The sequence below is a fragment of the Microchirus variegatus genome (assembly GCF_963457635.1).
Source record: "Microchirus variegatus genome assembly, chromosome: 20".
In the NCBI taxonomy this organism is placed as follows: domain Eukaryota; kingdom Metazoa; phylum Chordata; class Actinopteri; order Pleuronectiformes; family Soleidae; genus Microchirus; species Microchirus variegatus.
Window position 1 is genome coordinate 14,758,600 of NC_139821.1, and position 23,943 is coordinate 14,782,542.

Consider the following 23,943-nt stretch of genomic DNA (forward strand, 5'->3'; position numbering starts at 1 on the left):
TTTAAAGTATATTAAAAGTGTTTGCGTGAAAGTGTGATGCTAGTATACTTTTTATATATTTACAAAAAGTACAATTTGTGTAAGTACATTTTCAACATACTATTGGAAATATAAATATATTTGAAATACAATAAAGTACATTTTTTTTTCACTTGGGAGGGCTCTGAGGGAGCGTTTTTTTTGTATACAGCGGCAGTGCAGGGGGAAAGATGCATTTGTCCCATCAAGCTGCTGAATAACTGGGATTTTTAAGCTTTTCGTGGAACACTTCTTTGTGTGTTCACTATTCTAGTCCAATTGTGCGCGACATGAAACAAATCACTTCCTGTGTGCAGCAAGGGAATGTCATTGGGCATCACGAGATCTGAACATTGCTCTACTGAGACAAACGCTCTGTTTGGGAATCTCCTGATTGCTTAAGTCCTCCATGTTTCCACCTCGCCTTACGAAATGTGTGAAGGATTTGAGTGGGACGAAGCAAAATATGAACCCAACTAAGAACCTTACGGTCACAGATACTAATGTCATTTGGGTGGAGCTATGGGAACCACGTGACTAGCATAACAAAACTAGGTGGTAAAGTTTATCTGAACTATTTGAAATCCAAACAGTGATTCTCCACTTTATTTTACTTCGTTATTTTGCTTCGAACCTGGAACTTGCTACTAGCATAGCAGTTACCTAGTATAGAAGTGGTGCACGAGCATAAAGCTTGACAGAAACCTTCCAGCAATTTAGATTGAGCACAATTAAACAGTAGGATATTTAAACAAAATACTTCATAATATTTTCCATCACTATGTTCCCCGCTTTCCCCCAAAAGGGATCTTCCGTTTCTCAGTTATTACGGAGATTTTTCAGGTCTCTACCTCGCTTTTACAGTTACTGTTATGGTTATTGTGACAGGTAGGGTTACGGAAAGGGACAGGGTTAGGGGATATATCGCATCGTCACATGACCACGGCGTGGTGAAAATTACGTGCGAAAGCATACAGATAGCAATCCCTATGGGGTAAGGGTACGGGTTAGGGTTGGACCCCTTATGGAAAAGCAGGGAACATAGGACCCAGGAACATAGGTACGCTCTCGTTATATGCTACGTAAACAGCATAACATCATACTAGCGTGACACAGTTTAGCTCGCCAATGCTACTTACACAGAAGAAAAACATAACACAGTAAACAAAGTCTGCAACCAGGCTCCTATTGGACAATACCAGCTGTCAATCAAACTGGAGGTCTGACAGTAAATCTATAGGAATAACTTTCCAGTATATCCCACAACACATTATCCAAGCAGGAGCCAGAACTGGAGTCGGACCTCTCTGCTCATGAGGTTTGGCTCTTGGTCGGTTGAATAGATGTCTCCACTTCATGAGGGATCATTCATGATGTGACACAGGGGGATATTAACAGACAGGAAGTTGACTAAAAGTTTGCCGTATGACAACATCACAGAGAGAGAGAATAGCTTTATTGGCCAACTGAAGGGTCACTGGTATTTTTCAGTCATTTATTTAAAGCATTGGTTCTCAAAGTGCGGCCCGGGGGCCAATGGCAGCCCGCAGAAACATTTCTGGCAGCCCGCAATGAATTACAGTTGATGGTTTTAATCCAGGAGCTACTAAGCTTGTTAAATGTTTATTGTAAATTACTGGATACAGACCAATTGTAAACTGTAGAACTGTAGAACTCCAAATGGTCATTAAAATTATTACAAATGGGATTTATTTATCAGTATTTTTTTGGCCCTCAGTCCAACGTTGGGTCCCTAAATTGGACCTCAGGTATCAAAACTTTGAGAACCCCTGATTTAAAGGGGTAGACAAACCTACTTTCACTGGCCAAAAACTCCCTAATAAAGAATTCTGTGGTAACAAAACATGTTATTTCCTCACTAAATCTGTTGCTGCTGTCTGTTTTATGTTCATTTGTTCCCTCTATGAAGTGGTGAATACATAGGTTTCCCTCTACTGCTGGTCCTCGTCGGTACTGCAGCACTTAACTAAACACACAAAAACAAAGCAGGTAAACAAAATCACATCCGACAAAATGAACGCTAGGAAAGAGACGATATACAGACAGAGAGGCTCTGCAATCCATTTTCTACGCCCTCTATTGAATAAACATCCTGATCACTTGTCAGACATGCTGCTTCTACACAGTTCATGAATCCTTAAAGATCACAATCACTACAGTAACAGTAAAGAAAGAGAGACGCTGCAGAGCTGCAGGGAATGAAGAGGCTTATCCATCTATAATCCATTTAGACTGTCAATACACTTTACATCAGCTGGTGTCCATTCATCAAAGAGAGCTATAGGTGCACACACCCACTCGTACTGCTGTGTGTGATACTGTGATGAGACAGAGGAAGAAAAACTAATAAAAAGAAGAAGTGTAATTGAAAGGAAGTGAGGGAGGAAGAGAGGATGAGATTGATTGATTTGGTGTCATCATTGATGGAGAAAAGGTTTGCGGTGTTGTTCTGCTCCATCTTCTGGTCAAAGTTGCTTATCACAGTTTATATTATTCATTCAATTAGAGTGAAACAGGGGGGAAAAAAATCAAGAAATAAAAAGCAAACCTGATGTAAGTTTTCTGACATACGATAAGGACTTATTGCAAATAGCTTTAATTTTCTGACACAACTTTGCAGAAAAACTATTATGTAACTATTACATTATTTCCCTAGAGATTAAGAATATTTACAGGCACAAAAGTCATCATTAAAAAATGGAAAATCCACAGTCTACGATGTTCAACACAGACTTAAACTGTCTCAGCTCTGGTTTCACATGGAACTTGATGCGAGTTCATTAAGACGTTGTTTGTTAATACGTGTGTTTATTTGTGCGAAATAAAAAACCCAGTTTGAGAGATTTCTTCCATTGACTGATAAGAAGTGACCTCGGCACTGACCAGCACGTGCAGTTTGTCACTGTAGCCTTTCAACTGCCCTCTACAGCAGTTCTATATTAGCATATTTTTTCTTCAAATTTAACACGTCAAAATTTGACTAGCACCTGTTTTTAAATACACGCACAAAGCCTCCGTCAACAGCCAGTGCGCAAAACTCGAAACGAAAAAGATCGCTAGTAACAACAGTAGAATTTGACGCTTTAATATTTTTTAAAAAGTAACAGTCTGACCCTTTTTATTGATCAATCGAACAATCGTTTGTTTTCTCCTCCGTAAGAATGGAACAAACACAATCACCTGTACCATTTTTCAAAAGATGCTGCGTCAGTAGAAAATGATATTGAATTGGAGAAAAAGAGGAAGAAGTGTGAGATCTTTTTCCTCAGTAATATATAAAAAAATACTTTGATATGCTGAGTACACATACTACAGTCTGAATCATACAATCTGTTATTTAAATTATATACTTTATAGATTTAATTCGACTTTGGAAACATGATGAGTCATTTTCAGTCGAGCAAATTAAAAATTAAAAAGTGATGCGTATGCTGGACTTGGTCAAAGCACTAGAATGAAAACTCCATTGCTATTATACTATTTTATGAGGACGTGTAATTACTATTACTACCAGGATGTTTCGTGTTAATTCACCACGATATATTATATTATGTGCAATGTCACAAGTTAAAATCCTCACAGTTGTCTTTGTTTTTCCCAGTCAATCTCACAGACAACAACATCTCATCTTTTATCTTTCCTCACTTGTACTAAGTGGACCTTTTATCTACACCCTGCTTGATCCCCAGCACCAGGTGAACAAACCAGTTGATTTGAACCATCCAACCTTTCTCCCTGCATATCTCTATCTGGTCCAGGAGGTGGCGCTGGGCCTCTTCTTCGTTGCGGCCGACAGTGAGCGCCTCACGGATGTACTCGATGTCCTCTTTACTGGTGAGCTGGGGCATTCCTGCGAATGACCGAAATATCACAGAGTATTATTCCATTGAGAAGTGAGAGTCAGTCAGAATGTTTTAGGGTTTTTTTTTTTCTTGTTTAATATGTGAAAAATTATTAAAGTAATAGTATTACTCGTTTCCGGTGCAGACATTAAAAGTAACTAAAAAAAAAAGAATGATTAATTTAATAATATTTAATCACAATCGGCTGTAAAAGGACAATAATCACAAACACGTTGTGTCATACCAGTCATGAGCATCATGGAGAAGAGGATGATGAGCAGGTTAGTGTGATGCCGAAGTGCGAGATAAGCTTTCACACACACGTCCTGAGAAAGATATGTAAAGACAATAAACACACGTACGACATCATGAACGCGCACACATGCAAAAAAACGGAGCTACGTTCACAAAAGGAAGTCAAACTCAAAAAAAGTCCAGCTTTTGGAGAAGAAGACATCGAAATAATAAGATTAATGATGATATGTTCACATGATTTCAAAATAAAAGTGTTTCTTCTATCTCTAGAACACCATTGCTGGGTGGTTTACCCGAGCAAATACAGTTATGTGATTTTCATGGAAAGACATTTTTAGACATTTTTTGTTCCCAAATTCCTAATTTTCCAGTCATTTTGGAGCATTTTCATATGGTCCCCTCATGATGCTTTTCTTTCATTTTGTTAGACATGACAAAGTTCAAAATAAAAGAACACTACTCAAATTTGTCATGTATTGTCATGTTTTGATATATTTTGATGACAAGTACTTTTTATTGGGTGTATTTATTATCTCGGGTAAAAATCACCTGGTGTTAGTGATGGTGTTTTGAATTTGAGCGATAGTGTTCTAGGGTTAATATTAAACGGCAAATAGTTCACAATATTAAAATATTTATGATGCAAAATTAATCTATTAATAAATAAAAAAAAACACTCAGAAATTGACTGGGTTGCTACATGTGGCATTTGTTGAGACCTCTGAACTACATGTACATATTAGCATTAGCAGTAAAGCAGCAACAATGGTTCTGTCTTCACATAGTCAGTGTTAAAGCTCCATTTTGTCGCAATCAAACAAAACATTTTTATTTATTTTTTTGCACCTGGAATTTCTGGAAGTGGGGGCTGCTTTTCTTTCCCGACGTTCCCATGACGTACAGGAAGTCCGGAGTGAGCACGAAGGGAACCCACTCCTTACTGATTCCCATGAAGCTCTTATAATTCCCCAGGATGTGACCAAAGTCGATGTGGAAGAGATTCCCTGCAGGAACACAAAGCAGACAAGTTTTCAGCGTTTCCTTACGTAGTTGTTTTGATTTTCCTGAGCTCCATGTTTAAATAAATGCATAATTCATAGCATAATGGAAGCAATGTGTTACTGTAAAACAAGGAGAATATGGCAGTTTAATTACATTTTCATGTTTATATTGGGGAAGAAAGAAACACATTGAGGAGGATTGTTCCAGAGGGTTGACGATATCAACTCTGGAGGTGCAACTAACGTTTATTTTCGTAATCGATTAATCTGTCGATTATTTTCTCAATCAATAGTTTGGTCCATAACATGTTCAAAGAAACGTTGATCAGTGTTTGTCAAACCTGGAAATGACGATGTTCTAGAATGTCTTGTTTTGTCCACAAACCAAAATGACTCAGTTTTAATGATTTCTGATTATATGGATCAACGAAATGAAGAAAATATTCACATTTTAGAAGCTAAAACCATCAGAAATCTTGTTTTAAACATGTAATTCATTTAGTAATCGATTAATAATTAATTGTTTAAGCTCTAATTAAGTCACTTCTATTTTAACGAGGATTTAACTTTGTTGCCTAACAAGACGTATAAAGGAGAGACCGTTGAGGTTGTAATGTGACAGTGTGACATTACCAGACTCGGTGATCATGATGTTGTCATTGTGGCGATCCCCGATTCCCAGGACGTATGTGGCCACACAGTATCCACCACAGGAATAGAGAAACCTCTCCACAGCCTGCTGGAACTACAGAGAAAGAGGAGGGGGGAAACAAACATGCAGCTTCCTTTTTAGGGTCACGTCTAAGGAGAGGCAACTGTACAACAGCTCCCAGCTTTGTGAATATTTGAGTTAATCTTTCACTGTAAAAGCTATGTAACAAAACACAAAGAATTATCTTTAGGATGATGTGATAAAAAAAATACAGTATATTTTTAAAAACAGAGCAGGAACAATCAAACAAAAGAGGAAAAGATTTGGTGCAGGTGTTGTGTGTGTGTTTGTGTGTGAGCGCATGTGCATGTGTGATTATTATGGCAACAGGAAACACATTGAGGGTTGCTTCCTTCCAGTCTGCTGCACTGATACTTCCTCAAATGTCTGACAAACTGAGCGAGCGCTACAACCATTGTGCTCCATCAGCACATTTAATCCATTAAAGGTTCCATACTATGCAAAATCAACTTTTTAATCATTTAAATGATTATATTTGGGACTCTGGAGGTCCTATCAGTCGGCAAAGTGTGAAAAAAGATGACTCAGTCATGTTTTTGTGGTCCTCCTCAGTCTAAGTACAGGAGATAAAACACGCGATGTTGACTTCCGCACTAATTGGGACGTCACAATGCGCTAAAATCTTGGAATTGTTGTATCGTGGAGCTCCACTTTGTCCGTAAAACACACGAGAGTGCTGGCTAGGCACCGGTATCTGAAAACCAGTCTGCAAAAAGTTCTATTCAAGGCTCCACAGTGCAGCACAGAGTTCTACACAAACTTCCAGCCGCAGAGGATTTATCTGTCCAGTGGATACATGGTATATATAACATCAATGTGCCTGCTAGAGCCTGCAAATCATCACTTTTCCAAATACTAACTGCTGTTAGCTCCCAGTAGCCTCTGTGACTGATTCCCTTAAGTTTTGTTTTTTTTGTTTTTGTTTTTTTAAGAGCTACGACTAAACAGAGCGTTCTGAACAGGGCTGTTTTAACAGGGTGATTGAACTGCTGTGGTGCTTCATCCTTAAGGTATTTTTTACCAAAGCACGTCACAGACATGTTCATTAGGACACCAGGGAACTAGGTTATCTTGGAGAAATAGGGTATAATATGAGACCTTTAAACGCTATATCAAAGGCTGCATCCTTTGCTAAGTTGTCGTACCTTGTCCTCGCTGACACACTTTTCCCGCAGCCACTGGTAGAGGATTTCATCTTTAAAAGCGCCCGTACTCCCGACAACACTCTGTTGGATGTTAGCAATGGTGGTGGCATCCTTTACGATCTCGATCATTCCTACAGAAATAAAGATGAGAGAATATCACACAATGCAATAGTGCACTTTGCTTGATTCTTAAATAAACCTGACCAGTTTGTTTGTTTGTTTGACCGACCTATTCTGTTTCCAGTGGAAATGCAGCCGTACGGTGACAAGCACAGATCCAGTGACTCAGTCTCCCAGATTGACTCCATGATCAGCAGAATCTACAGCGACACCAGAGGAAACCACAGAATAAGAGACTTTTCTCAATCATGTGGTTGACTAATGTGCTGTTGTTGTTGTTGTTGTTGTTGTTGTTGTTGTTGTTGTTGTTGTTGTTGTTGTTGTTGTTGTTGTTGTTGTTGTTGTTGTTGTTGTTGTTGTTGTTGTTGTTGTTGTTACTACTCGCCTGCAGGATGAGCATGTCCTGTCTGAGGTCATCCCCGTCTTTGAAGATAATGCCGATGGGGTCTTTGGACAGAGTGGTGGGGTCGGCCCTTTTAAACTGCAGCCACAGTGGCTTCTTCTTCGATGCCATCACTTTGCACTGTTCAATCTGTGAGCACAGACATTTATTGTGAAACGACAGTGATGTGCTGTCGGGTATTATTCTGATCACGGTAGTCTTTTATCGTTTATTTCACACTTACACAAAAGTGGCTTTATATATTTGATTGTAATCAGGATATTGAGAAATAATAAGTGTAACGTCAGTAAGTGTGTGTTTGTCCCCTCACCAAAAGTGCTCCAGCTCTCAATCCAGGGTCATAGGGGACCCTGAAACTCTCTGGCAGGCCAGAGGACAACATGGTCTCCAGCTTCTGACGTAACTGAAACACCACTGACACACACACACACACACACACACAAATACATTTAGTTTCACTTCCTGAGGATGTATTACATTTGAAACAGATACTGCGACTACTGAACGACAACATACAATGCAGATCAAAATAAAAAGTTTGTGGTGGATGGTGAAATGTAGTAGCTATAGCAGCAGGAGTCTAAACAGAAAAAATGTGCAAGGAAAAAATGATAGTGGGGGTTTTTCTGTATGTCCAGAATTCAAAACACTGAACAGTTTTGCTAGAACTTCATGATAGAAAACAACTTATGGTGTTAATTTTAAAGTAGACATATATTACCCTATTTCTACAAGTTAACCTAGTTCCCTGGTGTCCTAATGAACATGTCGGATGAAGCACCACAGCAGTTCAATCACCCTGCCAAAACAGCCCTGTTCAGAACGCTCGGTTTTGAGTGCCTGTCTCTTTAAATGCAAATGAGACACAGGAAACTACGTCAGCGTCACTGAGGCTCCGGCAGCTAACAGCAGTTAGCATTCGGAAAAGCAATTATTTTGCGACTTGCATCGCCACATTGCCATCATATATAAAATGTATCCACTGGACACGCAAATCCTCTGAGGCTAGTTTGTGTAGAAGTCTGTGCTGCTCAGTGCAGCCAAGAATAGTAGAACACTTCGCGGACTTCTACTTTTCCGTATACTTGCCCTCGCCTGCACTCTCGCGTGTTTTAGGGACAAACAATTCCAGGAATGTCTCATTGTGACGTCCCAATGAGCGCGGAAGTCAACATCGCGTGTTTTATCTCCTGTACTTGGACTGAAGTGGACCACAAAAACATACATACTCCTTTACTCCTTTAATTATGTATGATTCAACAGAAACAAATACGCAAAATGTACTATATACACATGACGATAATGTGATGAAGAAAAATACAAAACATTTCTATTTTTACTGTGGGAAAGCGCTAAAGTGGGACCTGAAAGTCAACTCTTTCCTCCTAACCTTGTGCAGTGATGTCATATTTGTCCGCAGACATCGCCTTCATCTCACGGGTGACTTTCTGCAGAGCCTCCGTCATCTCCACCTAAGGAGCATCGTTTTTTTCCCATTATTATTATTCTTTTAGTTTGTTGTTGTGTACAAAGTGTGGTGTGTGCGTGTGTCACACCTGTTTCCTGTAGTCCTGCAGCATGGCCTCCCCGCAGCCTCTGAGGTAGGCCTCCAGCAGCACAGCATACCTCTGCTGGTAGTGCATAGACTGAGCGATCTCGCTGCGCAGGAACCAGAAGAGAAAATGACCGATACGCTTACTCTGTGGAGAGAAGAATACATTAATTGTAATGTTATATATATATACATACACACACACACACACACACACACAACTAGTGCAAGTCAACATGAAAAGATGCACGCAAAGATGTCGGTCATGCTTACCCTCAGGGCTCTCTTCAGCAGGAACCTCACCAGAGAACTGTCATGGTAGGGCTCAAACTTGACCGCCTGCAGGAAACACACAAAGAAAGGTTTAATTAGTACATGCAAATATAAATATACTGACACAGCCAGACAAAACACAAACCTATTTAAAAAACCCTTTGGATGCATCCACACTGTGGCCAATCTGAATAGAAGCCGGTATACTATTAAAAACTTAAAGGGGAATTCCAGTATTTTTCAACCTGGGCCCTATGTTGATAATGTGGGTGTGAATAGTAATTTCATATTTGGACCAGTAAATCTTTTACTCTTTCGCTCTCCTCTCACAACATTCACACACTCGCACACGTCTCTACATACTGGTAGGGACACTTGGCTTTCTATCGGTAGGGACATGTCCCCATCGTCCATATGCAAACCTACACACTCTTGTGTACGTGTGTGCGAGAGGAGAGCGAGAGTGAAAGTGAGCAGTTTCTTGGTTTTTTTTTTTTTCGAGCATCAGTGAACGAATCACAGCCGAGCAGAAACCTCACTGTGAGTTACAGATGAGACGAGAGAGATGTGCTGTTCTGACAACCTACGCCCCTTGGTAATGTCGCCAGACTCTTTGAAAATAGATTTTTTAATCTCAATGAGTCTTTTTCTGGTTAAAATAAAGGTTAAATAAAAATAAACAATAACAATCTGAGCCATTTATTGGCAAAATCAATTTTTATGGCGATTATTGACGGTCGAGGTAGACTGAGGTAAGATTATACTGCAGCCATTGCCGCCTGTCGCAGGGTTGCGACCGGAGACAACCTGCTGGACAAATTATGAAACTTTTTGTAAATACTACTCACATACACACTCACATTTATAAACATAGGCCCCAGGTCTTTAATTTCTACAGATTTCATATTTTCTCTAAATTCCGAAGTTGCAGCGCATCATTTCTGGTGATTTTTGTTTTTACACATTTATACCACACTGACATTATTTATTATTAACAATATATTGGATATTAAATTCAAAATAAAGGGGTATGACCATAATATTACCCCCGAGTTCAAAACTAGTACAAGGTTGTTAGTAACCTGTAATATTAATTATACCAATTAAGTTTGTAAGCACTACTTATCTTATACAAATTAATCACAATAAATATCTGTAAAATGAATGACATAAAACTTTAAGTCATCGAGACTTGTGTCTGTTAATTTCATTGGTCTTTAGATAACAGTCTGACCTACATTTACCATAGAACAAACAGGCAGAAATACACATGTTCTGATGCAGTGGTGTGATACCTTTGTCACCATTTTTCTGCAGTATTCTATAAACGTCTACTTTTTATTCATTTTTAACAATGTGCTGGAATAACAACCTCCACGTGTCAGAGGAAATAATCAGAGGAAATAATCAGTCTGTGGACGAGTCATTTTCCTATCAGAGCCAAAGGCCCTTTGTTGGCCTCAGCTGATAATTCACACTGTCCATGCAAAGTTGCCCAGAGATTCAAATATGAAAAAACACATCGTCATCATCAGATGATAAACACGCAACATGTATGTGTCGAGCTGCGTCTTTGAAGCAGCCTGTGAAAAAATTGTCTCTCAAAAAGAGCAATTAAATGATTGAGATATAAAGATGAATACATCTGAAAAGAGTCACCTGTACAAGCTGCAGAAGATACCTGAGCACGTCGTCATCTTCAAGAGTCTCCAGCTTCCTGACCGCGAGTGATCGAACCTGAGCGTCAGAGTAGTGACAGTCCAGCAGCTGCATGGCCAGACCTACATCCAGACCACTGAACGAGAACCACATAAAGAATTAGTGATGGGACTCTGCATCTGCTGTGGACTGATGCATTTAGAAAAGCTTTCACCTGCTGTCCCAAGCACTGCTGCGCTCCAGCAGACGGTGTGTTGCCAGAACATCCTCCTGTTTCCCCCATTTGACTGAGCCCAGCAGCTTCGGGTACGCTCTGATGGCAGCAGGAAATTGGGTGAAAAATTGGTTTAATTACACAGACACAAAAACACATTGGAGGTGGTTTGAGGACATTTTATTCCCCAGTTTTTACATTAATCAGCGCTTATACTAGAGGTAGACCAATATGGTTTTTCAGGCCCGATACCAATACCAATTATTAGTAGTCAAGGATGCCGGTAACAGGTATTTGGAGCCCATATTCATTTGCAGTAAAAGTGAAAATATTGGCGTCAAAATATTGAATAATATAAACACGAACACTTCGTTTAAATGACTTTAAGCATAAGCAGCTTTTCAGATTTGCAAGGAAAAAGTTTTTTTGTTTTTTTTTATCTTAGCCAAAAGTTAATGAAAACTTAAACAAATCAATAGCTCCCAAAAGTTCTCTACAGTAAATAAAGTTTTTCAAAATTTCAATATTACTGAAATGTTATTTAAAAAAAAAAAAAAACTGTTCAAACAAAAACAAAAAGTGCAGAGAGTTCCCAGGGTCAACAGCATCTCTTATAAAGTTAACTGAAATTTTAAATAAATAAATTGATCTCTTATTGGCCGTCTGATTAAGAAAATATGCGTCAAAATGCCAAATACCGGCGCTAATAATCGGCCCGGCCAATAATGTATGAGCTAGGGATAGACCAATTATTGGTCTATCCCTAGCTCATACATTAGCAAGTACTGCCACAATATTAACATCGATTGCCATACAATTTCATTTTTCTAATGGTTAAAAACGTTTTTGTGTAGTAACAGTGTGAGTAGAGCTCTGATCCACTCAAACAGCAGACAAATCATTACAAACACAATTTACTGTATTGACTTCGGTCTGTATTAGGGATAGACCGATTATCGGCCGGGCCAATTATCAGCGCTGATATTTGATGCAAATCAGCATCAGCCTCTTTTTTTTAATCCAACGGATGATAAGACATCAATTTAAAACTGGGTTATGGCATTGAAAGCTGCTGATTGGCTGTAATGTTGCAAATCAGAAAAACTGCTTAATAAAAGCTTAAAGGCATTTAAACAACGTTAAGTGTTGGTGTTTGTATTAATATGCCAATATTTTCACTTTTACTGCAAGTTAATATCGGTACCAAATATTGGGTATCGGCCTCCTTGATTACTAATAATCGGTATCGGCCCTGAAATAACCATATCAGTCGATATGTAGTCTGTATTTAAATAAACAGTGGGGACACCAGATCCAATGTGGCCACAGAAGAAGCTTCCAGGACGCATTTTAATGCCAAACGTGAACAGTTCTACTTAAGGTGTGCTAGAAATCGTATCACTGATATACAGATATTAATACCAGGTCTGAGTGGGGCAAATATGACATCAATGTCTTGAATAAAATCAGAAGTACCTGGGGTCGCGCATACACTCGTGCCTGAAGTGCCAGAGCAGCTCTTTGTCCTCAGGACTGAGTGGATGCAGGGGATCCGTCGCCACAATAGCCCCAAACTGCTTCTTCAGATGGTTCGGCATCTCCCTCTGACCCCGTTCTGCATCCTCGGCCCCTGCCACCACGTCTCGGCTCTTGGGCAGCACCACAGGATAACAGTACTTGTCCAGTAAAATGGCGATGGCCATGGAGGAGGCCTTGTCTGGGTTGGTTGCTGAGGTGAGCTTGTCCGCATTGATGCTGCTGCTGCTGCTCTCGTCACTCTTCTCGGGCATTTTCCACATGTGAAGGATGAACTCGCCCTGGCGGAGCAGAGAGCGGTGGTCGATCAGCAGCAGGTTGACATAGTACAGGAGACGACTCTTGGTCTTTGCTGAAAGGTGATCAAAGAACAGAGAGACGCAGAGTAATCAGCCTTTATTCTGTAAACTGTCAGCATGAGCTACAGGTCAGAGGGCCTTACCATCGTGGCTGCCTCCTCCTGGACTGTCCTGGTAGGAGCTTCCTTTGGTGTTTGGTGTCTGAGGTTGTTTCCCACATACCACCTGGAAGAGTAGATAAGTCAAGCTAAATGAATTCGACCATGTCTCCTGCACCCGAACATGAAGAAACCGAGTATGCTATTTACGGCAACGTTGAACGAATTGTCAGAGTTTACCTGGAGGTTGAGGCGTGCACCTTTAGGCAGGTCCTTGATTTTAATGTTAAACTCCAGCCAGCAGTTCCACAGCACTTCCTCATTGAAGGTTTTAGAGGTCGTCCTCTCCTGAAATGTTAAATTCAGAGTTAAACTCTGCTGTCAGTGATGGTCAAAGATGGCTCTGTGTGGTTATTTAAAGGTCCAGTATGTAACATTTATATGGGTTTATTATAGTTTTTAACTTTAGTTTACAATATCACATCTACACTGTATGTACTTAAAGCAAAAGTCATGCCTTAAAGTAGGCAGCCATCTTGTGTCCACAATAGCAAAAATGGACAAATCAGCCATTATTTTGAAATAAAAGCTTACGATGCAAATAAAGAAGAACAGCTTCAATAAATTGTGATGCATAAACCAGCTTTAAAACATCTATGGAAACTTGAAATGCTTAATGATGACAACATTCATCGTTCAGTTCCAATAAGTCACCCGTCTGTATTTCTCAATAAAAAAAAGGCACAACCATCAACTGATCAATAACCATTATAATTGAATATTAGCATTACCAAAGGGGGTTTGGAGTCCCTTCCATTTTGCATTACCCTTCGCTTGGAGTATCAGAGTAATGGTATGGTACGGGTGGAGCTAGACCGACAACAGTCAGCTGATTGAGCAACAGAAAACCATCACTCCCTTGCGCCTGCAGTCTAGTCTCATACAAAGCTTGACATCTTGTTGAGACAAAAGCCACAAACCAAGCAAAAAAAGCTGCTAGATTGTGCTCTGTTGTGTCGCATTTGATGTTATCGTCCGTTGTTCACGCACCGGTACAACGTAAAGGTAATGATCTCAGTCAAAACATGGCTCAACATTTGATGTCACTAATGAGACACTGGACCTTTCAAAAAAACAGCAAATTCTTTATACTGGTTATGATTTTAAAGATATAAACTTGCCAGAATGTTTCAATCAATTTCAAATATGCAAAAATATATTTGTATTGTTATTATAGCTGACAAACTGTCTCATTTCAATGCGTCTTACAGTATGAGGTTTATTGTTTATTGATTTTTTTCTAAAGCTGCTGTCAGTAATGGCATTTGTCTGCTAAATAAACAAGACCACATCTTTGAGGAGTTCTGGCTTCTAATTGGATAAAGTGTTGTGGTAAAAGTTTCTCCTTCATGTCAGAGCCTGAGTCTTAAGTGACTCATGTCATTGCGCAAACACCATAGAACTTCACTGACAGCAATATTTGGATCAATTTTACTCTGTTTCACGTGTTACATATCTTTGATTTTATTTAGCCAGATTGCACTCCTTAAATTGTTCAATTGTAACATTGTGGTGAACTACATTCTATGAAATGTAATCTTTAAGTGTACTATTCTGTCTTTTTTTTTTTTTTAAACTGTTGCATAATTAGTGGTGGAGTCTGACCATCTACCAAAAGATTTGAATGACCTCCACACATGAGTCACAGAATAGAATCAGCAGTGCAACTATTTTAAATGTTCCGTCTCTGACATCAGCCTTGCTGTTTGCTGTTGACTCTCCTGAAGCTGTATCACAGCTACATTAAGCTACTGCTAATGTAAACGTTTCTCACACAAGAGACTGACTAGTTAACAAATAGATTTTTTTTAACATGAGTTATAAACAGTGGGTTGCAGTGGGTTTAAATTAATTCAACAAGGAGCTGCCATTGTGTTGCTAATGATTGTGTTCTGTGTTTTTCAATTGTACTGCACGTTTTCTTACCTGAGCTAGAAGCTGCTGGCCATGGAAGATGCTGGCCTCAATGAAGACAATAAACTCCGGGATTTTGGGCAGCGATGGGATGTCGATACCAAGCACTTTCACCCTGAACTTCCTGTTGCAGTCCCACATGGAGATGGTGAACACTCGCTCGTGGTCTTTCTCATCGATGGTCAGCTGCTCATGGGTTCCTGGTGAAGCAAATTGGCCATGTCATTAAAACTTGAGATATAATAGGTGTCGTACATCACTAAAAAACATCCCAATCGGTTCCAGCTGTTACCTGCAACTCCGGTACAGTCATCCACCTGTGCCCAGTCCTCCTTCTGGACCAGATCCAGTTGAGGATCAGGTGGCTTCTCTAGGACCAGGTGGATCTCTTCACCATTCTTCAGACACTGACGGATCCAGTTGAAGTTCTGCAGTGGTTTATCCCCGTACAGGTACTCCTCCCTGTGTGAGCACATTCGTTTACTACTTTCAGAGTTTAAAACTTTAATGTATAATGATCATCTGCTTAGAACCATCTACCTTCTAACCCCCTAACTAACTTGTGTATCTCCCCACACCACCAATATATATATGTCCTACTTTGGTGTTTTTTTGGTGTCATTTTTGTTTACTTACTGCTTATTTTTATTGAATTAAAGCGTAACTAGACTGGAAGTTCCAATTAACGCTGTTTTTTAGTGTGTATCTGCGCCCTTACCTTGTTTATGAAGCCCTGAAGGTTCTAAACAAACAGTTGAGCCATTGCTGAGAACGCTGTGTTTTATTGTAATCTCGGGCTCAGCGAGATCTCTGAAAATCCCGTTATAGTTACGTAAACAGCGGTTCTCCGGAACAGCCGATCGTCCTGCTCCGGGCACTAGTCCGGGCACATCCGGTTGCGTACATTGAACCACAGAAGAAGAATAACGTCCGTTGTGGAGGTGTATCACGAGCTACAGTGTCTTCTGACTCTGGGTCTGACTCTGGGTCAAAGTCATAAAAGGGACTGTGGCGGGGAGTCGTGAAGAAGTTAAAGCGGAACTAGAACGGAAGTTCCTATTATCGCTGTTTTTTTTAGTGTGTATCTGCGTCATTACCTTGTTTATGAAGCCTGACGGTTCGAAACAAACAGTTCAGCCATTGCTGAGAAAGTTGTGTTTTATTGTAATCTCGGGGCTCAACGAGATCACTGAAAATCCCGTTAACGTTACGTAAGCAGCGGTTCTCCTGAACAACCGATCGCCCTGCTCCGGGCGGTAGTCCGGGCACATCTGGTTGCGTACATTGAACCGCAGAAGAAGAATAACGTCCGTTGTGGAGGTGTTTCACGAGCAACAGTGTCTTCTGACTCTGGGTCTGACTCCGGTTTAAAGTCATAAAGGGACTGCGGCGGGGAGTCGTGAAGAAGCTATTTTTAAACACTGTTAAAACAATGTTTTGATAATGAGGAGCAGTGCATCCACCGTTCCAGAGAAGGAGCTGCGCTTCTGAGAGCTGACGTGATAGATTACGTCACTTCCAGATACCTGGCCAATCACAACACAGGTGGGAAGGCTCTACGCTGGCTGGCCAATCACAACACACTCTGTCTTCTCGGGCGAGATTTATTGCTGAAATAGCGCGACTGACAAGCGATTCGAAAAGGACAGATTTCAATCGGCTCGTTTACATCAACTAGGAGGATTTTGACCATAAAAACAACTTAATATATGTAAGTAGACCTCCATAACTCACATATATGTGCAACAGGACCACTCTATGTGACCTTTAAAACAACGTTTTGATAATGAGTAGCAGTGCAACCACCGTTCCAGAGGGGGGAGCTGCGCTTCTGACAGCGGGTGTGCTGATATGTCACTTCCGGGTTGAGAGATTTGAGTCTCAAGTCTCGCGGCTGGGAAACACCGTCAGAAAAGAGGATTCATATCAGCTCGTTTACAGCAACTAGGGGGTTTTTGACCATAAAAACAACTTAATGTATGTAAGTGGACCTCCATAACTAACAGGACCACTCTATGTGACCTTTAAGTAGAACAAAAGGGAAATTAAAGTTTTGATTCAATCACACAAGATTCACACTTGTGTCGGACACTCTAAATTGACCATAAACATGCAAATTCTATAGAGGAGTGCCAATCAGACCTCAAACCTGCTAATGTTTGCTAAACGGCAACAATACTAGCCACCGCCCCACCATGTTAGGCCCATTGGTCAATATTCTCATTTGAATTCACTGAGTGGTGTCAAGCAACAGTTTACAGTGCATGTAATTGATCTGCACTTCCCCAGACCTCTGGTTCCCGAAAGTCAGTTATTTATCAAAATATTTCCAGGTCCAGATGGGAAGACATCTGTGTCCTTATGAGTGACCTGTGCTCAAAAACATCATCATCTTTTCTGATACTCTTTTACTCTCCGATTACGCTCCATGTTTGAGCAGCTCAGGTATGACTGCAGGTGTCTTACCTGCCACACACACGTAGCACATAGTCCGCCTCACACATGTCCTCAGGGATGCCCAGCAAAACTCTTTTGTTTGCCATCTTGGCAAAAAAGCTGACGAGTACCTGAACAGAAGAAAAAGCAACAGAGAATAAGAAACTACGATACAGTGAGTAGCGAGCATTGCTAACATTTGTCCCACCTGTGCTGGTGCGTCGTCGAGGGAGACCTTGATGGTCTGACTCGCTGTTGTGATGTGAATCACCACCAGGATGTGACTGTTACTGACCTGAGAAAGTATGGAAGATAAATGAAAAATTAAGAAATGCATGAGTAAAGAATACAGTGATAAAATATTTTATCAGTGATCTTATCACTGATAAAATGTGGAATTTTGAGAAGTTCCTGGTGGGGCCAGATGGGAAGCCCGTGATGAGGTGGCACCCATCGGTCAACGTTTCTGTGGTCCGCTCCGACGTTCACAAACACCTACTCCAACGCAACACGCAAAAGCTTTTCAATTAGAGTTTGACAGCAGTTTTTAGTGCTGTCAAGCGTTAACGCGTCAACAGCGTTTAACGGCGTCAACGTGTGACGTCGTTTACAGTTTACGTTACTCCGGATTGTTAAAATGAGTCTGTAAAGTAATGATAAACTTTAAAAACAGAGGCACACATACGCAGTACACAGGTACACTGGTTATTTGTAGCGCTGCTCTTTTCCTTAAATAAACAGCTCCAGTTTGACTGTAGGCGCGCTAACGGCGCTAAAAGGAGCTAATGCAGGTAATGGGCACGTCGCAGCACGTAAACATGACTTCATGCGCTTCTTTTTCCAGTCAGTCGTCATGGAAACGTGCCATACGTTTTTACCAGCAAACAATATGTGCCATTTAATAAAAAAGGCACTGAAAATGTACACTCACCGCCATTTTATTAGATAGATCTGTTGATGTACTTGTTAAAGGTGCATTATGTAATAAATCTAAAGCAACTGGCCATATAATAATATGTCAAAGAGACTCAGGAATAATATCCATATAACATACTGAACTCACCAACAAGAACAGTACAGCCAAAATATTCACATTTAAAAAATCTTTTGCGGACCGCAAATCATGTTTATGTTTTGGATTCATGTTTTGGCATGTGGCGCCACCTACCACCATCTACCAATCATTGCAGTCAGTAGAGTCTCAGCTGCCGAACAACTACGGGTTGCCAGTTATGTCTGAGCTACAATGACCGAGAAAACGAAACCTAAAAGACCCTAAAAGGTATTTTGAATTTGAGTGTAGTTACAGTTTTTGGCCACATTCTTACATATGGCGCCTTTAACTAATCAGTCAGTTACCTACAGAAATTCAGATTAAGCATCAAAATGAGGAATTATCGATTAATTGTTTCAGCTCTAGAAGAAAGACTTGGCATCATTTGTTGTTGCCAGTCTGATAATTTTAGAAACTGCTCATCTACAGGGATTTACGGGGAGAAAATGCCTTGTTGATGCCAGAGGTCAGAGTTGAATGACCAGACTGGTTAGATGTGATAGAAAGGCTCATCACAACCACATACTTGGAGTCAAACCTTGAAGCAGGTGGTCTACAGCAGCAGAAGACCACACTGGATGCCACCCCTTGCTCCTTTTAGGTGTCCCCCTGTACCTAATAAAGTGGCCAGTGTGAGTATATGTCATTTAAAATGACAACATTTTACACATACTTTGCTGAGCAGGTGTTCAGGCAGTGGTTTGCAGGTAACCCACGGGTCCATGGAGTAGAGTCTTGGGTCACGGGTGGACAGCTCGATGCGTCGCGGCGTCAGCAGCTTCCTGCGGGTGAACTCCAGCTCGTCGTCGTGCACGTTGCTCACGTCCGTCACGTCGTATCCGATCAGGTAGTTTAGGTAGCGCTGGTACTGCACAGACTCGTCTGAGGGCTGGGGGCGGGGCACCAGCTGGATCCGCCCCACGTCCTTTTTCAGCGCTTTGTTTGGAACACAAAGAGACATGTAGCTGATCAGCAGCAGATCAATTTCTGACAACATGAGTGACAGAGAGAACATCATGTCATGAGTCAGTACCTCTCCAGTAGCGAATGCAGTCGAGCGTCTGAAAGACCTGGTGCTTGTCGTAGATCTCACACACGGTGCCTTTCTTTTGGTAGAGCAGGATGCAGTGGTCAGGGGAATAGCGCTGGTAGAAGTCTGGACAGACATTTGAAGTCACCGCCTTCAGCCACACCTGAGCTTTCACCTGGGAGTCAGAAAATGAATCATATATCACATAATGAATATGTTTTACAGCCATTTTAGCCTGTTTTACACTAAAGTTAGAGGGTAAATGTGGGACTTTTGACCCAGAATCTGTCTTGTGGTGTTTTTTCACAGGTGCATCCTTGGTAAATTGCTGTGTAAATAACACATTACTCCTTATATGGACATCCTGGGGGTGTGTGTTTATAGGTCACATTGTCAGGCTACAAAATAGACCGTTTTTCTTCTAATTTTTTGTTCATAAAAACAAGACAAGGGAACTTTGAAATGTGACGTATTTCCAAATTTCACAAATTCTATCCGATTGTTATTTTTTATTTGTAGTAGTTTTTGCTCAGGCATGTTTATGTAGTTGGTGAAAATTGTGTGCTGAAAAAAAGGAATAAGACACTCTATATTGAACATCCTTACAGCCTCTGTGCATACGTTTTAATAGAGTGTTGGGAAAAAGCAGCCTTATGACTTATTAGAATGACTTATTAGAATGACTGGCTGTCATCTTGGCCCACCATTGTAATAATACACTAAAAACTAGGTGACCTGTTCCACGGTCCAGTTTCCAGCGACCTCCAGCAGCAGAGTGGGGCTGTTCCCACCGTGTGCCACAGTGGGCAGGATGAACTCGACAGTGATCTGGTCCATGGATGTGCTCGAGGACGACGTGATGGCCTTCTTTCTCCTCCTCCTCCGGCTCTCTTCTCGCAGGATTTTAGGCTCTTCGTCGCTCACCTGGATCTGCTCTTCATCCATCGCCTAGCTTTAGGGCGACAAAAGACAGAAGGGAAAAATGAGACAGAGAAACTCTTAATCATGTACTGTGATTGTACATGTAAGAATACAAAGCAAGTTCAGTGAATTACAGTGGAGACAATGGGCCAGAAATACATTAAACAGTAATGTAATGTAATGTAGTATTTTAATCTGAGACACCAAACTATGACGTTTGAGTTTCCGGGTTATATTTCTTAACACTGAGTTTACTTGAACTGAGTTGCAACAGTAACTGTATCTATGTAAAGCTGCTTGCTGGCAAGTCATGATATAGCTAAATACAAGAAAAGGGACAACATATGCTCTGAACCTTATATATTGTCATTTGATACTGATCAAATTTGATACTGAATTTCCATCATCAGAATACTTGTCAACTGTTATAAGTTATCATTATTATGTCATTGTATTGCTTTTATTTTAAGGGCCAATGTGTAACATTTAGGTGAGTTTTTGAACATACTATACCACACGTATGTCTGTATTAGTGCATAATCACTTTAAAATAAAAATAATGTTTTTGATACTTTTTAAATGCACATATGATGGAGAAATCCATTCAGTTTCAGCTGGTCCAGTGATTTTGCAACTAGAAATCACCAAAATCATGTCTCACACTGAGTCACACTGAGGTTAAAATTGTAGACCTACGCACTCATCTAACTGGTCGGTGTTTCCATAAAAATACATATATTTGAAGATTTGATTGAACAAACGCAAGGATTTTAGTGCTTTACTGTCCATGAAGGAAATTAAATTAAAGTCTGTTGAATAATGTGGACAAAAATACAAGTTGCTAACCACTGTGCCACACAGTCATTTTTGTGGCTCCACCACAGTAAAAAAAAGTGGTGGCTCTTTATTTACCTGTTGCCATGGTGAATTGCAGTTTTGGTACATTCAATTATCCATGTTAGTTTTTGCTGTCAGTCAACATGCAGAGTCAGAGTGAACATAGACTCAGGTCAGCTGATACGGAGCTAAAAAAGTGAGGTGACTAATCGTACACACAGATTTCTGTAACACAGCTGACATAAATAAATGATAGAGTGAAAAGAATAAAACAGATAAACATTTTTTTTAAAAAGTCTTCCTTTGAAAATAAAGTTAATATGAACGTTTATGACATTGCTAGCAACTGAATATTTGTAGCATTTAAATTTGTCCAAGCATTTTTTTTCCAGTATATATTTTCTTTTTTTTTCTGTACAAAAATGCTACGGTACTAGCATTTATTTACTAAATAGTCACTCATTAAATACATTAAATTAAAGTTTTTTTGTGAGAACGTTTTTAAACACATGTGTTTGGGTTAATGCTGGAGTTTCAGCGTGTTTCAAACCAGAGGAAGTTTAGAAAAGCAGGAAGCGAATAAGCTCGACACAGAACTTTACTCTGCTGAAGCTCCAAACACAGTGTCATGTTTTTAAAGTCTGTCAAAAGTGTTCTTTACAACAATTACAAGTGTTAAACTCGCACAGAGAGCGGAACCAGGTCGCATGTGTGTGTGTGTGTGTGTGTGTGTGCGTGGTGAGAGTAACGGTACAGCTGCCATAATAACCCGAGAGACGTCAGTTTAAAACAAAAAAAAATTAAATAAATACTTGAGTAAAACTCACCAGTGAACGCAGAGGCGGAAGGCTACGAAACCCAGGACTCTGTATAAGTGTTTCTGCATTGATGCTACATGAAGAAACCACAGCAAAAAAAAAAAAGAAAAGTAAACAGTGTTCGTTTTTAGAAGAAGAAAAAAAATCTGACAGAGAGGAAATGCTCCGTCTCTTGTTAGGACGAGAGTTAAGACCACCGGCTAAACTTTACCAAGTGAGAACAACAAAAGCGCATCCGGTTTCTTCTTCAAAATAAAAGACATTAGCAGCTATCTTAGAAGGGGTTCACTAAACTGAACCATTACATGCAACATATGGTGTATATGTGTAAGTGTGTATGTGTAAAATACAATTATGTCACCTACAGATTCACATTACATTTGTATTAGGGCTCATTTGTTAATTTACTTTGACGTATTGAGCGTACTTGATCCGTCATCCTGTCTAACTTGACGCCTCTTAGTGTAGTGCTGCACTGTGAACACTAGGGGGGGCAGTGAACACGTGAGTTGTCAAAGCTAGTCTGATCACTATTTGTTGATGTATTAATTGCTTTGCTTTAATTTGATGTGTTATTAACGTGTCCTTTACAATTTCTTATGTTCGTACAAATACTTTATTTTTTATTATAATTATTCGTTATAGTTATAATTGTTGGACGTCTTGTTTTTAATGATTCTGTCAGCAAAACTGCACGTATGCCAGTAATTCATTTTGCAGTTTCTCGCTAAGGCCACTGGAGGGCAGTGAACCGAAGATGAAACACAGCAATCCTTTTAAATGTTGAGTTTATTTTATTAATCTTTATCAATTACCTTGGTAAAACAAAGGTGTTCTAAATGTATATTGGTATTTTCTCAGATAGTTGGCATATTTTTAAAATGTTGACAAGCTGCGTAGCTGCCGTCTTCACATATTAGTGTATTATCTTTATGTCATTTCTAAATGTTTTTCCACACATTACTCACTACTCAATTATTTTTTTTGTGAAGGCTTTCATTTTTCTATCCACTGGAAAACTATTCAATTAATTACACTTTGTTGTGTATAGTTGGATATTCTACGGATTCCATACACAAATAAGTGTATTTGACTTGGCTGAAACTTCACTTCGCTCAAACTATCTGACGCGGAATTTTAACGTCCTTCTTACAAAGGCCTTTACGGTAACCTGCGATCCAATGCGTCAAGCTGATTTGTAAGGACAGCAACATCCGGTTTTCAAATTATAAACACTGAAAGGACCGTATATGAGTGCATGTTTGAAAGCACGTTATAATCGAAAGAATTATCAACTTCAGATGTACAAATAATACATTTCCCGGGACTGACTGACTGACAGATATCTATGACTATTACCATAACACAAATCAGACATTTTGCTGCAAGTTACAAATCTATTCACACTTTTTAATTGAAAAAAACTTGTCCAAAAGTTCTGACCAGGACCAACTAGGTTATGTTCAGGACATCTATGACTACTAGCATACTGCAAATCAGGTAGCTTGACTGAACAGGGAAATTTAAAATTAAAGGTCCCATATTTGCACTTTTTAATTGAAAGTGTAATAACTTAAATTTCCCATTAATTTTGGATAAGACTGACTAGGTTGTGTTCAGGACACGGGTTAACCCTATGGGACTTTTAAATTGAAATGTATCATATCATTGTACCCAACACAACCTTATCTTTCTTATTCAGAA

At 39.9% G+C, this 23,943-nt stretch overlaps 1 protein-coding gene across 1 annotated transcript; it reads right to left on the reverse strand.

Annotated features, from left to right (window-relative positions):
• Positions 1-1,664: 1,664 nt before the first annotated feature.
• Positions 1,665-22,386, reverse strand: pik3cg (phosphatidylinositol-4,5-bisphosphate 3-kinase, catalytic subunit gamma). Its single transcript, XM_083907282.1, has 24 exons — positions 22,249-22,386; positions 20,399-20,615; positions 19,667-19,838; positions 19,307-19,569; positions 17,788-17,874; positions 17,610-17,710; positions 15,436-15,605; positions 15,156-15,343; positions 13,410-13,517; positions 13,215-13,296; positions 12,713-13,124; positions 11,237-11,335; positions 11,023-11,158; positions 9,364-9,429; positions 9,095-9,238; positions 8,929-9,010; positions 7,849-7,952; positions 7,521-7,667; positions 7,245-7,335; positions 7,016-7,146; positions 5,771-5,882; positions 4,983-5,140; positions 4,126-4,207; positions 1,665-3,889 (listed from the first exon to the last, which is right to left on the reverse strand). Exons 2-24 carry the CDS (start codon positions 20,606-20,608, stop codon positions 3,690-3,692), a joined length of 3,345 nt encoding a protein of 1,114 aa, XP_083763408.1. The 5' UTR covers positions 20,609-20,615; positions 22,249-22,386; the 3' UTR covers positions 1,665-3,689.
• Positions 22,387-23,943: the final 1,557 nt, after the last annotated feature.